The 13694-nt window shown below is 33.7% G+C and overlaps 1 protein-coding gene across 1 annotated transcript in view; it reads left to right on the forward strand.

Annotated features, from left to right (window-relative positions):
- The window catches only part of PDE1A (phosphodiesterase 1A, calmodulin-dependent), a 77447-nt gene that overhangs the window by 61843 nt on the left and 1910 nt on the right, over nt 1-13694 (forward strand). The window contains 1 exon segment of the mRNA XM_008577583.1: nt 12039-12120. Within this exon segment, the coding sequence (XP_008575805.1) occupies nt 12039-12120 (82 nt within the window).

A 13694-nucleotide genomic window follows, 5' to 3' on the forward strand; every position in this document is an offset into this window, starting at 1 on the left:
AATCTCATATAACTCAGGAAATTCCACAGATATTTGAATCTCTATGCTAGGAACTGGGAATGAAGACCAGAAATATTCTTTATTATACCACAGTTTCATTTAGAGAAGTTCTTCTTTTATTTCTGTGTTTTCAGTTTATTTTATTTCTCAATATGTTCTTTATTTTGAATGTGTTTTTATTGATTTTATACCTAATCTAAAGACATAAATACCAGATATGTTACGATATTTAGATAGCTCTGGTTGCTGTCTCCATTTACCAATGGAAATGATATATGGCTTCACCTTTTTTTCTTTTCAATAAATGTGATAAATCACATCAACAAAAGCAAGGAAAAAAACATACAATAATCTCAATAGACACAGAAAAAGCACTTGACTTCATGAAGGGAAATTCAAATCCCTTCATGATAAAGACTCGACAAATTAGATATAGAAGGAAAGTATCTCAATGCAATAAAAGCCATCCATATATGACAAACCCACGACCAATATCATCCTGAATGGGGAAAAGCTGAAAGCTTTTTCTTTTCAAACAGGAACAAGACAAGGAGGCCCACTCTCACCACTCCTATTTAACGTGGTATTAGAGGTACTAGCCAGAGCAAGAGAAAGAAATAAAGGGCATCCAGATTGGAAAAAACAGTCAAATTGTCCCTGTTTGCAGATGGTTTCACTTTTAAATAGCATTGCATATTCTTACAGATGCAAGAGAAAGAAATAAAGGGCATCCAGATTGGAAAAAACAAAGTCAAATTGTCCCTGTTTGCAGATGGTTTCACTTTTAAATAGCATTGCATATTCTTACAGAGAGTTACTGAGTAGCATCTTCCAAATTCAAATATTTTCATACTAAAAACAGTTTTAAAAAATATTTTAATACTTTAATACATTTTGTGCTAAAAAGTTAGACTAAATATTACAACCTATTAAATTCTAAAGGTCAACTGCCAACTATAGCCAATTAGAAATTATAATTTCATATACTAAACCAGATAATAACTAGAAAATGATAAATCTAAAAAGAACTTAGGGATTTTTAAGAATAGTCCTTTCTTATTAGCATTAAAACAAAATGAAACAAAACAGAAACATGAAGAGATAAAATGACTTTTGTCAGGTTATAAAGAAATTTTTTAATTGAATGATTATGAAAATACAATATATAAAAATTTTTATATAACTAAACAACTAAAGCAGTGCTTAGAGGAAATTTTATAAATTTAAATTCTTATATTTAAAAACCCCACAATGATGTAAATGTAATTATCTATGCCTCTACCTTAAGAAGCTAGGAGAAGTTAAGAAAATTAAATCAAACAAAATAAGTTGATGAAAAGAGGTAATAAATATAAAAGCAGAAATCAGTGAAATAGGACAAGACATACAATTGCAGAAATTAATATAATAATTGGTTATATGAAAAAGTAATGAAATTATTTGCAAGATGAAAAGAGGAGAAAATTATAAGTAAAAGGGGATATTATTATAGATCTCACATACATCGAAAAGGTAAGGAATATAATGCACAATTTTTGCCAATAAAATTGACAGCTTAGATGAAATCGACAAATTCTTTGAAAGATATAAATTACCGAAAACAAACACAAGGAAAAATTGTAATCTAAATATTTATAACTGTTTTTAAAAATTGGATTTGTAACTTAACTATTCTCATGAAGAAAACTCCAGGCTTAAATTGAGTTCTTAATTCTGATTTAAATTCCAAATGCACAATTCAGTTGAGAGATGCTGACTTCTCTCAAACATTTCTGGAAGAAATAATGCCAGTCTTGCACAAATTCTTCCATGACATGGAGGAAGAGGGAAAATTGACAGCATAACTCCTGACAAAACCTGGCAAGACTTTTCAAGTAAAGAATATTACATACCATCTCTGTCATGAAACTGGATGGAAAAAAATCCTTAAAATATTAGTATCAAATCCAGCAATATAGAAAAAGAGTATATATGATGGCTTGGGTTGGTTTCATATTCAAACACCAGTTGAAATAATTTACTATATTAGAAGAAAAAAGGAAGAAATCATGGTATCATTTCAATAGATGCACAAAATGCCTTTGACAAAATTCAACAGACATTAATTATAAAAAACTCTCAGCAAACTAGAAATAGGAGCTGTCTCTCAAACTGGTAAATGGTCTAGAGCGAAAGTAATGCTTCATGGCCAAATATTGAACACTTTCATAGTAGGAACAGGATATCTACTCTTACCACTTCTATTCAACATTGCATTTGAAGTTCTGGCCAGGGCAATAAGGTAATAAGAGTAAATAAAGAATAGATTGGATAAAAATAATAAAACTGTTCTTATTTGCAGAAACATGAATATCTACATAGAAAATGTCAAAAGATCTATGAAAAGCTACTGGAACTAATAAATGAGTTGATCAGGGTTTTAGGATCAATTGTATTTCTGTATGTGAGCAGCAAACAATTTTAAAATTAAATTATATTAAAAAATCACTTATAATAGCATAAAATATTTAAGAATGTATTTAATTAAATGCATGTAAAGCCTCTATACTGAAAACTACAAAATATGGTTGAGAGAATTTTTTAAAAGACCTATATAAATGGACAGATGTACCATTTTAATCAATTGAAAAACTTAATATTGCTAAGATGTCAATTCTTCCAAAATTGATTAATACATTTAACATAATCCTTATAAAAAATTGTAACAGTCTTCTTTGTAGAAACTGAAAAGCTGATTCTAAAATCGTCATGGAAATGTAACAGTCTAAAACAGACAAAACAATTTTAAAGATGACTAAGAAAGTTGGAGGACATACACTTCCTTATTACATGACTTAGTATAAAGCTACAGTAATCAAGGCAGTGTTATTGTCATAGAGATAGGCGAATACATTAATAAAATAGAATAGAACTCAAAATTATAAAGCTCTTTGGGGAAAACACAAGAGACTATATCTGTAATCTTTGGGATAGGTAAATATTTCTAAGAGAAGACACAAAGTATTACCTGTACAAGAAAAAAATGGTAAAGTGAACAAAAACAAAATTCAAATCTTCTGTTCTTTCAAAGATGAGGTTAAGAAAAGGCAAGCCTTAGAGTGAGAGAAAATATTTGTATGACAAATATTTGTTCAAGGATTGTTGCCCAGTTTTCATAGAGAACTCTTACAAATCAATAAAAAAGAGAAAACCAAACCAATTTGAGCAAACACTTCATAAAAGAAAATACTCAAGTGGTAATATACAAGTATGCTCATTGTCTGTACTTAACCAAGAACTGCAAATTAAAACCGTAATGAGATGCCACTACATCCCCACCAGAATGGCTAAATTTGAAAGAACTGACAATATTAGGTGTTACCAAGAACGTGGAACAACCAGAAATTTCGTATATCACTGGTGGGAGTATAAATCATTGCAACCACTGTGGAAAACTACTGGATAGCACCTACTGAAGTTAAACTTAATATCCCATCACTTCTGCCCCTAGGTGTATAACCCACATAAATTAGTGTTTATGCTCACCAAATGTCTTATATAGGAGTAGTCATAGCAGTGTTATTTACAATAGCCCAATGCTGGAAACAGTCCAAATGTCTATCAGAAATAGAAATGGATAAATAAATAATGGTATAGTCATACAAGAAAATATTATGCAACAATAAAAAATATTCATAGACTATTGATACAAACAACAACAACAATCTCAAAAAATGCATACTATGATTCCATTTATGTGAAGTTGAAAAACTGACAAAATTAATTATTAATGATGATAAAAATCAGAACAGTGGGTGCCTATATGGGGTGAGATGGGGTGATACAAATGCTCTATGTCTTGATTGAGTGTAACACAAGTGTTTTCCTGATTATACACATGAGATTTGTACACAAATTTTTGCTTCAAGTTAAAAAAGAGTATTTAAAAAAAAGTATATAAGAATGAAGGTGCCTTATCAATGACTTAAATAAAGAAGACCTGCAAAAAAAAAATCAGTGTTTTTAAAACAAATTCTCTAGTAAATCCCAGAGACTCTTAAAAATTACCATTAGACCTTTAAATAATAAAATGATGTATTATCCTTTTCTTTTAATAATTTCAAAACAGACAAAGAATACCTGAGAGAATCACGAGAGTAATGAATTCAATGAAATTGAATCCAGATGTTTTTTAAGTTCACCATCTTATTCTTGAATTTTCTAGAAAGGTAACTGATGCTAATAATGATTCTAGTATGCAGTGGTTTTTGACATCTGAATTTCAAGATTGAGGGAAATTGTTTCATAAGGCTATTTAGCTCCTCTGTCATTCTCAGTGCCTGGTAAACTGTGACTCAGACACCTGACTATTACAGATTAAAACACACCCAACATAAAAGGTTAAGTCTTGGAACAGGTATGACATCATGATACTTGGAATGTTTTCGTGATCGGCATTTTTCAGATTGTGTTACTTAGAGTAAGGAGGCGTCAGGGTTTTGTTTTGTTTTGTTTTTTAATAGTACTCTCGGTGGGCAATGACCAACATTTGCATAACCCCAAAATGTTCAGAAATGGACAGTCTTTGCTTGAATGACCTTACATTTAGGGCAAAATACTTACAGCCCAAAGGAGAGTAAAACATGTATGTTAATATGAACTGTTAGAAAACCAAACTATCTCTGCGGGCATTGCCTCGTCTCTGCATTTGCATAACCCCAAAATGTTCAGAAATGGACAGTCTTTGCTTGAATGACCTTACATTTAGGGCAAAATACTTACAGCCCAAAGGAGAGTAAAGCATGTATGTTAATATGAACTGTTAGAAAACCAAACTATCTCTGCGGGCATTGCCTCGTCTCTTCCAAAATGAAAATCCTCTCAGATCATCACAAATTGATTTAAGACTTGGGCCTTAAATAATAAAATATCATTTCTCACTTTCTGGATCTTTAAAAGTGAATGACTTTTTAAAAAATTTTTATTTTATTTTGTCAATATATAATGTGGTCGATTATTGTGGCCCACTACCAAAACTTCCCTCCCCCCTCCCTCTAGCCCCTCCCTCTAGCCCCTCCCTCCCAACAACCTCATGTCTGTTCGCTTGTCATATCAACTTCAAGGAATTGTAATTGTTGTGTCTTCTTCCCTCCCCTCCCCCAGTTTATTTGTGTATTGATTTATTTTTAGCTCCCACAAATAAGTGAGAACATGTGGTATTTCTCTTTCTGTGCCTGACTTGTTTCACTTAATATAATTCTCTCTAGTCCATCCATGTTGTTGCAAATGGCAGTATTTTATTCTTTTTTATAGCAGAGTAGAATTCCATTGTGTAGATATACCACAGTTTCCATATCCAGTCATCTGATGATGGACATTTGGGCTGGTTCCAACTGTTAGCTATTGTAAAGAGTGCTGTAAAAGTGAATGACTTTCAAATCCTCTTCAGAAATATATGCAGCAAAACAGGAGAATGTGGAGTTAAAGGTCAAAGCAAGTGAGTTGGTACTGCTGACAAATATGTTTTTCAAGAAAAACAAGTTTATTTTTATGAGACTTATACTAAAATATAATACTGACTTCAACAGGTAAATGTTTTCTTGCATTCAGCTAACTAAATCTTACAGTACTTTTACTTATTTTTAGACATACCACATATTTTAGCCTTTCACTCTGAATATATTTAATGTAAGCAATTAAACTGGATTTGTGCATCTGTGCAGATGTCCTAGAAATGGGCAGGACTGCAGTGGTTCTTGCCTGTGTTTTCTGATTTTTGCTTATCCTCACATAACCATTTGTGAAACTATCACTTGGTCAAACTGGCAGCACTGATAGATACCTGCTTGCTATGCATCTAGCCAAGGTAACTAGAGTTTTTCCTCTCAGGGAGTGAGAACAGCACTTTTATAAAGCAATTTGGAAATATATTCCTTCATTCCTTCAGAGTGTGCTAAGAATATAAATATTGTGTCTTGTGATCCACTGGCTGGGCTAGAGATTTTGAGACAAATCAAAGGAGGTCTGTCCAGAACTCACTGTGGCCCTCAGCTGCAGTATAAATGTAAGCATTTTGTGTTTCTTGTTAAAGAAAATATTTTATGTGTATTGTTCAAACATAAGAAGCTTAATAATGCAAAGCAGAGAGATAATTGGACTTGGCTTCAGAAAACCTGTGTGTGATGCATATACCTTCTTACTTATACCTATTCTGCCTCCTCCCCAAGGTGACTGTAAAAAACAAAATGATAGAACGAATGTAGCAAGGCTTTGTACACTACAACCCATGATACAAATGTGAGGAATTGGTGGGTTTTGTTATCTTCCTATTTTAAGTTTTATATTTTTCTAAGGCAAAGTATCAGAGTCAATGATTATGAAATATTTTGTTATTTGATAGTTACTTAAAGCAAAACTTTGAAAGATCTGGACACAATTTATATATGTGTATATATATATGCTATTCAAACATAATTGATAATACATATTTGTGGCATACAGAGTTGACTATTGATACTTTGTTTAGAATGTGTACACAATCATGAAGTTTAAAAAGTAGCCAATTAAGTATTTTCCTTTTCACTATGCAGAATATAGCACTTGGAATTTCATCAACACATTTCGAACAAAATTAGACACTGGATATACATTTTAAAAAATCAGAAAAAGTACTCAAAGGAAAAAGATGAATTTTAGAACTTTCAAGAGCAAGAAGAAAAGTTGTGTGTGTTAATATTTCAGAAAAATGCAGAGAAATTTTGGGATGTGTTGACTTCTAAATCAATTTCTTATTAATTTGTCTACCAAGCTCATTTTACTTAACAAAAGGGCTTAAATAGACACTAAGTATTCTTAAATCACAGTGTGTTTCTGGAGGACAAACCAACGTGGACCAAGCTATTTGTATAAAAATCCCATCAATGTTACCCCAATTGTACAACTACTTTAGAGCTACAGGAAGGAAATCAGAATTGTAGCCAGAGGAAATCAGAATCGCACCTAGAATCTGCAGTCCTGAGAAACGCTTATCTCTGACTCTTGAGTAAGAGGCTGGTGGTAAAGGAGATACAGCACATCGTCCTCTCCAAAGTATTTTCTCAGCAAGCTTGTGATATTCATCAGTACATTTAACACCCTCTCTTTGAGTGTTCATGCAGGTCAACACAGTGGCCTCTGACCTCTGACTGTAATGAGTGGATTTGGAAAATACTCCGTTCATTTCAACTATGACTGATAAGAGGGAGAGGTCAGAGATAGAAGTACCAGCCGAATAAATAAAAAATAAATAACCATTAGTAAAGGAAGACAAGTTTTTGCTTCTTATTCTCTTCTTGAATACACATGTTAGGTTGGCAAGATAAGAAGTTAATACAATTAATTTTTTAAAAGTTATTTCTATTAAAATTTGTTCATATTTTATACTCTGAATTCAGTAACAATTTTTTTCCTTGTTTAACTAGTTGTTTTGTGACACATGAAAAAAAATATTTGAGTAAATTCTACATTTATTAAGAAGTATTGCCTTGTTAGTCAAGGAGAAACAAATAATCGGAAATGTAAGTAATTTGGAAGGAAAGGTCAAAATGGTTATTTTAACCTAAATTGTATAGTCGGGCTCCTCTATTTTCTTCAATATTGCTAGAAATAGTATAAAGTGTGTTATTTCAAAACAAATTTTATTTCCCATCGTAATGAAAATGTATTAAGTTAGTCCATTCTCAGCCAAGGATCTGGCATCCAAAAACTCATAGATACAACCTCCCAAATTGCATAAATGTGAAGAAGTATAGCTGTGAGCCAGGAAATAACTTAAAATCTAAGAATAGAAGTTTCTAGTTTCGAGAGACATAAAAATGTTGCACACATCAATTACACAGAGGGTTCTAATGTATAAGATATTTTTAACACTCCATATCAATTACAATAAAAGTATTATAAATTTTGCCAAAAGTGAATGTGTTAGTTGCTATAATCATTAAACATTTAAACAGTTTTTGTGGCTTTCTTAGATTTTAGAAGAGTTCATTTTTAGGAGTGAAAGAAGGTAATTAAATGGCCTGAATCCCTTAAATAAGTTGTTCAAAGAAGGCTAAACTAGTGAATCTTCCCCTTCTCCCCCAATTAAATTCTCCTGTAGGATTGGTGGCCCCTTAGATTCTACTCTCGGCCTTATAGTGGCCCCTAAACCTGAGGTCAGGAGCTTCTTGCCTTGATGTTGCTTCTGTGACTGAAATTTAGGTTTCAATGAAAGAGATTTCTCAAGATTTCTGTACTTCCCCCTCTGTTTTCTTATTCATTTCTTTAAAATTGCAGAAGCTGTTATGGCTTCAAAGAAATGAAAAAAAAAAAGTGCTATTAAGTTACTGGATTTTTCACCTTTGTTGATAGCTGACAGAGCATTTGGCTTCTTGCCTTGATGTTGCTTCTGTGACTGAAATTTAGGTTTCAATGAAAGAGATTTCTCAAGATTTCTGTACTTCCCTCTCTGTTTTCTTATTCATTTCTTTAAAATTGCAGAAGCTGTTATGGCTTCAAAGAAATGAAAAAAAAAGTGCTATTAAGTTACTGGATTTTTCACCTTTGTTGATAGCTGACAGAGCATTTTACACTGTCAGGAAAGCATAAAACCAATTACAAGGTCTTTGTCATGGCCTTTCAAAAAAGAAACCTCAACCGTCTCCAAGGGGATTGCTAAGACAGGTATAAGCTGTCAGGCCTGAGCACATCGGGCTGCCTTGGAAGCTCTGGGGCCACTCTGATGGGCCACTTCTGCCTCCTCACCTGCTGGCTCTTTGCCATGAACACAATGCTGAGACCCAGCGGCATCACTGAGTGGCAGTGGTTAATTACTTTAGTTTAGTGTTTGCTCCAACCACTTGTACAAGTCAATTTAAACACCAGAATGTGTATATTAAGATTTTGATTTTTAAAAGTGTATTTTTGGCCCCCAGAAGGCAGCACCCTCCAATGAAAGCACAACCTCCAAGAAAAGCATAAATTTGTTTTCTTATGCAACACCTATTGCTTTGATCCCTGATTTATCTTGATGGAAAGTAAGTGTTCCCTATCCAGGGGTGGAATAAGGAAAATTGTTAAGTTGGTCAAATATACACTTAGAGATACTAACTTTCCCTTTATATATCGTTTCCCTCTCCTTTAGTGGTATCCTCCCTTGTCCTGTTGGGTTTCAAGTTCCTTCACAGTCTAGCTATATGGCCCCTACTAATCTTGCACTCCTGGCCTTTATTTACCCTAATGAATAAATAACACTTTGAAATATTTATAAAGAAATTAATGTACTTTAGCATTCAATGTGCTTTTGCAGTGGAAATTTAATATTCTAAATTAATTGTGGGGTACAAGGAGCAAATAAAACCTAATATCTCTCACTCTGTCTATAGGAAGGTCAACCCCACATATATCTGTCAAATGCCTAAGTCCTATATAAAATGCTGCCATCCAACATTCTATAAAATTGAGCTCATGGAAGGCAAATAATCCCAATGCCTTTTCAGGTCTAAATTATCATTTGTGGGTTAACCAAGAGCTTTTTCAACATAAAAATACACATATTAAATTTGTGTCCTTAAAATACCACATATCAAAAACATCTTAATGAATAAAACCAGTTAAATTCAGTTTAACTGCATTTAATAAATAAAACCATTCAATAAATGAACAAATAAATAAAATGCAACCGCATCTGCATATATCAAATAAGTATCTCTAATATCACATTTCACATGAAGTCTATCAGTAGCTTTCTTTTATTTTATTTTAACAATAGTAGTATTATTTATTTATATTTTAACACAAACTATTAACAATATTATTATTGTTCAATAAGAAACTATTAATGGTATCATTTTTGCACCTTATTCTCAATGTGTTAAAAATCAAATCCATAACAGTCTTCAAATCTGTCACTCATCTAGATCATCTTATTTCCATTAGTGGCACCAATAGGCTCCTTTTCATTCAGGCTGGAAGCCCAAGAATCACCCTAGGCCATCCCCACACTGCTGACAAATTAATCTTTCAAAAGTAGAATTCCTGTCATGTCAATTTCTTCACAGGAAAAAGAAGGGAAAAAAAACCAACTCGTCTCCATTACATGCTAAATTAAGTACCAATTCTTCTTCCTGTGATTTAAAACCAATCAAGATATGCATTAGACCTCATACAGACTTTTACTTACACAGATGCATGTTATTGCTATTATGAATTATGACTCTTCTTAGCTAAATTAATGACTATTTACTAAATGTTAGGCACTGTACTTAGACTTAACACAAATTATCTTAGATTACCTCAGGATAATCTTATTAGGTAGATTCTATTGTATCTATTATACCTTATTCCTAAATTGAGTAAATTGAGATCACAAAATTGAGTAACAGATGAAGAGAATCTGTTTCAGCAAAGGTTGTGATATGTCTGAAGTAACAGCAGTGGCTCAGCTAACTGTATCTGACTCCAAGACTAATGATATTAATAGTTTCCTTCCATCTGTTCCTTAAGATGGGTATGAATATTAATTCTGAATGGAATTGATGTTATTATTGTCTAGGGGGATTAGGAGAGTTGCTGGCAGAGGTCACAAAACTTCTTATTCCCTATTTTCTCTAGCTCATGACATAGTAAAATGCTCCTGTTTGTAGCTATTTTGCCTACTTCTTTGGCGACCATATCTAGATTATCCTGAACAATTCTGATTTCAAACTTTCTGCCTATAATCCTCATAATCGGAGGCATGGCTTAGAGGGAATGCATTAGAAAACATTCTCGAAAAACTTGAAAGCCACATATTGACATGATGTTGTAAAGATTAGGATAAAGAGATGCTAAAGGAAACTGTCAAGTCCTTCCCAGAGGGGTGTTGTGTCCTAAATTGTGGCTTTATTCAGACTAGTGTATCTCATGAAGGTATAAAACTAATAAATTAGGAGAGAAGAGAGCCCAAAGCATTCTCTCAAATGTCCAGAGAGCTGAAGTGAACAGTATCCTCTCTCCTCTTTCTTTGACGAGCACATCTCCTTGAATGCAAAGGAAAGAACCCATGTTTACAAACCTGTAATAATAAAGGTTTGCCCAGAGCAGCCACCTTTATTTTTGGAGATGAAAATCTAATCACTTCTCATGATGTTAAACCCAAACATAAATGGAATTCTTTAACATATGTGCTCAGTTAAGCTACTTCAGATAAGATCAAATAATAAAAAATCACTGACATTTTAATTTTCTCTGAGAATGCATTATAATAAAATTATGCATGCAGAATGTAACAATGCTGAAGATATTCTTCATTACTTGTAGGAAATTTAATAAAACTTGGTTAATGAGTAGGAAGATGTTTCAAAATTCTCATACACTTAATTTCAAAAAGATACTAGAGATGGGGGGAGGGAAGGAGTTTGGGGGAATGATTGGTCAGGTAAGGAATGTAAAAAAAAATTATGATTTGTAATAATGAATATGCTAATTAAGAATCAAAAGATTAAAAAAACCCAGTCCAATCACAAAATCTTGATACTGAAGATCTTCTGATGTACTTGGCATGGAAAAAAAAAAAAAAAGCAGAAAATTCACGAGCTGGATTGTTAATTAAATGCCAGATAACACACCCCAGTCCAATCACAAAATCTTGATACTGAAGATCTTCTGATGTACTTGGCATGGAAAAAAAAAAAAAAGCAGAAAATTCACGAGCTGGATTGTTAATTAAATGCCAGATAACACACTGAGATGACTATCTTATAGTGACTTCAGAAAATTCCAAAGAAATTTGTTTGTCTCCTTACTATCAAGGAGTTGTGATACTAAAACAAAGACTTCAAATGCTGAAAATGTTTATGCTTTCTCCCCCTGCAGAAGGTCCCCAAAAGGAGAACATCCAAGAAAATTATACAGATTTGGACTACAGCTTTTGGTTTTATATAAAAAAATGTAGTGCCGATTAAGAAATGAAAGATGCCGCTTTCTTAGGCTTTGTATCGAGGCTGCTCATTACCTTAGCTTCTCCAACCCAAGTCTGTATTAATGTGCTTTTCTTTCCCCAGGGAGATAAAGAAGCTGAATTAGGGCTTCCATTTTCCCCACTTTGTGATCGGAAGTCAACCATGGTGGCCCAGTCACAAATAGGTAATACTGAAGATCAGGGATCTTGGAAAGTGGGTGTGTACTTGTCAGTTTTCAAATATATACACCATGCTATTCAAAGGGGTAACTTCCATGAAAACCTCACGCCATATTTTTGATAGATTTGATCTTTAAACTGACCGATATGGTGCTGAGTGATAAGAGTTATTGAAATATTTTCACAAAAGGAATTCAATAAAGCAGCATTAGTAAATGTAATTGTTATTTTGGTTGCAGTCCTTGTACAAAATATGTAGAGGACTTTCTTCTTGTACAAGAGACTGTATTTTTTGTTGCTTATTTTTGTTTTTGGTAATTTAATCCTTTACATGTAGGACAATTCAGTGAAAATATTAGTGTACCTGTTCTGTTATCATTAAGATTCCCCAGCATGCTTAATATACTAGGTCATATGCTTTGAGAAAAAAATTCTCGAGATATGAATAGAAAAGCCAAGAACAGGAAATTTGCAAAGCGATGCTATTCCCAACCACATTCATTTTTATCATCTGTATTTGTGTTGGGGACTTCAAGGACAGTCCATTTTGAAAACATATTAATGCTATGCTGCTTGGCTCAGATATTTATAATAGTTATTCCCTGGGCCAGCATCTTCATTACTGAATGATATGATCAATAAACATAAAGACTGCCACCTTACTTCTGTAGTTGTGAACTGGTACCACCTACCACAAAGCTGCGGGGCAGTCAGCTTGCAGAAAGCTGCTTTCTCCCCTCTCTTTCAAGTCCCAATAGCTTATCACCTGTGTCAGTGTGAATGTGGCAGACTAAGGACCTCATCTGGCAAGCTAAGGATCGAAGCTTCTGAGGCTCATTGCCCTAATATAAATATCTGCCATGTTAGTAAAGGTGGCGCCTCATTTGACAGTCCACCTACCCCAGGCATTTAAATCATAGACAGAACTTGAAATAGTACCCTGGGTGGCCAATTAACTTGAAGGCATCAATTAAAACGCAAAACTATTGAGGTTTTTTTGAATTAAAAAATGTGCCTTAATACATGCTATGAGTAATCCAGTTACTTGAAATGTGAATTACTTTTATCTGAGCATATGATGGATAATCTTCAAATGTGTCTATTTCCCAGAACGCTTTCACTTAAAAAGCCTCCCTCCAATTATTTCTGTATATTCAGATGGTAGTTCACTGCTCCCAGGTGTGTAGCGCACACTTGGTTTCAAGCATCATAACTCTCCTGAGTCCTCAGGTATTTAAGTGTTCAGAGTTTAGAAGAGGTTGTCTCCTTCTCTACCTAAACACTGGGTGGTAAATGCTCCCAGAGGACAATACCCCATTCTCTCTGTGTGTCATTTGCTATCTTGATGTGTACTTTAAATGTAAAAGTCTTCATTCAATCCTGACAGCTCAGTGTGGTGGGATTAATGCTGTCTCTCAGAGATGTTACTGTTCTCTTTGCTGATTTGACAGAGCACGCCCACATGCTGCCAACTTACACTTTATATCCAGAGAATAATAAACAACAATTTGGGGGCCGGCCCAGTGGCGCACTGGATAAGTGCGCTGCTTGGGAAGCGCGGCGGCGCTCCCGCCCCAGG

This window comes from Galeopterus variegatus, unplaced genomic scaffold (genome assembly GCF_000696425.1).
Source record: "Galeopterus variegatus unplaced genomic scaffold, G_variegatus-3.0.2 Scaffold1546, whole genome shotgun sequence".
Classification (NCBI taxonomy): domain Eukaryota; kingdom Metazoa; phylum Chordata; class Mammalia; order Dermoptera; family Cynocephalidae; genus Galeopterus; species Galeopterus variegatus.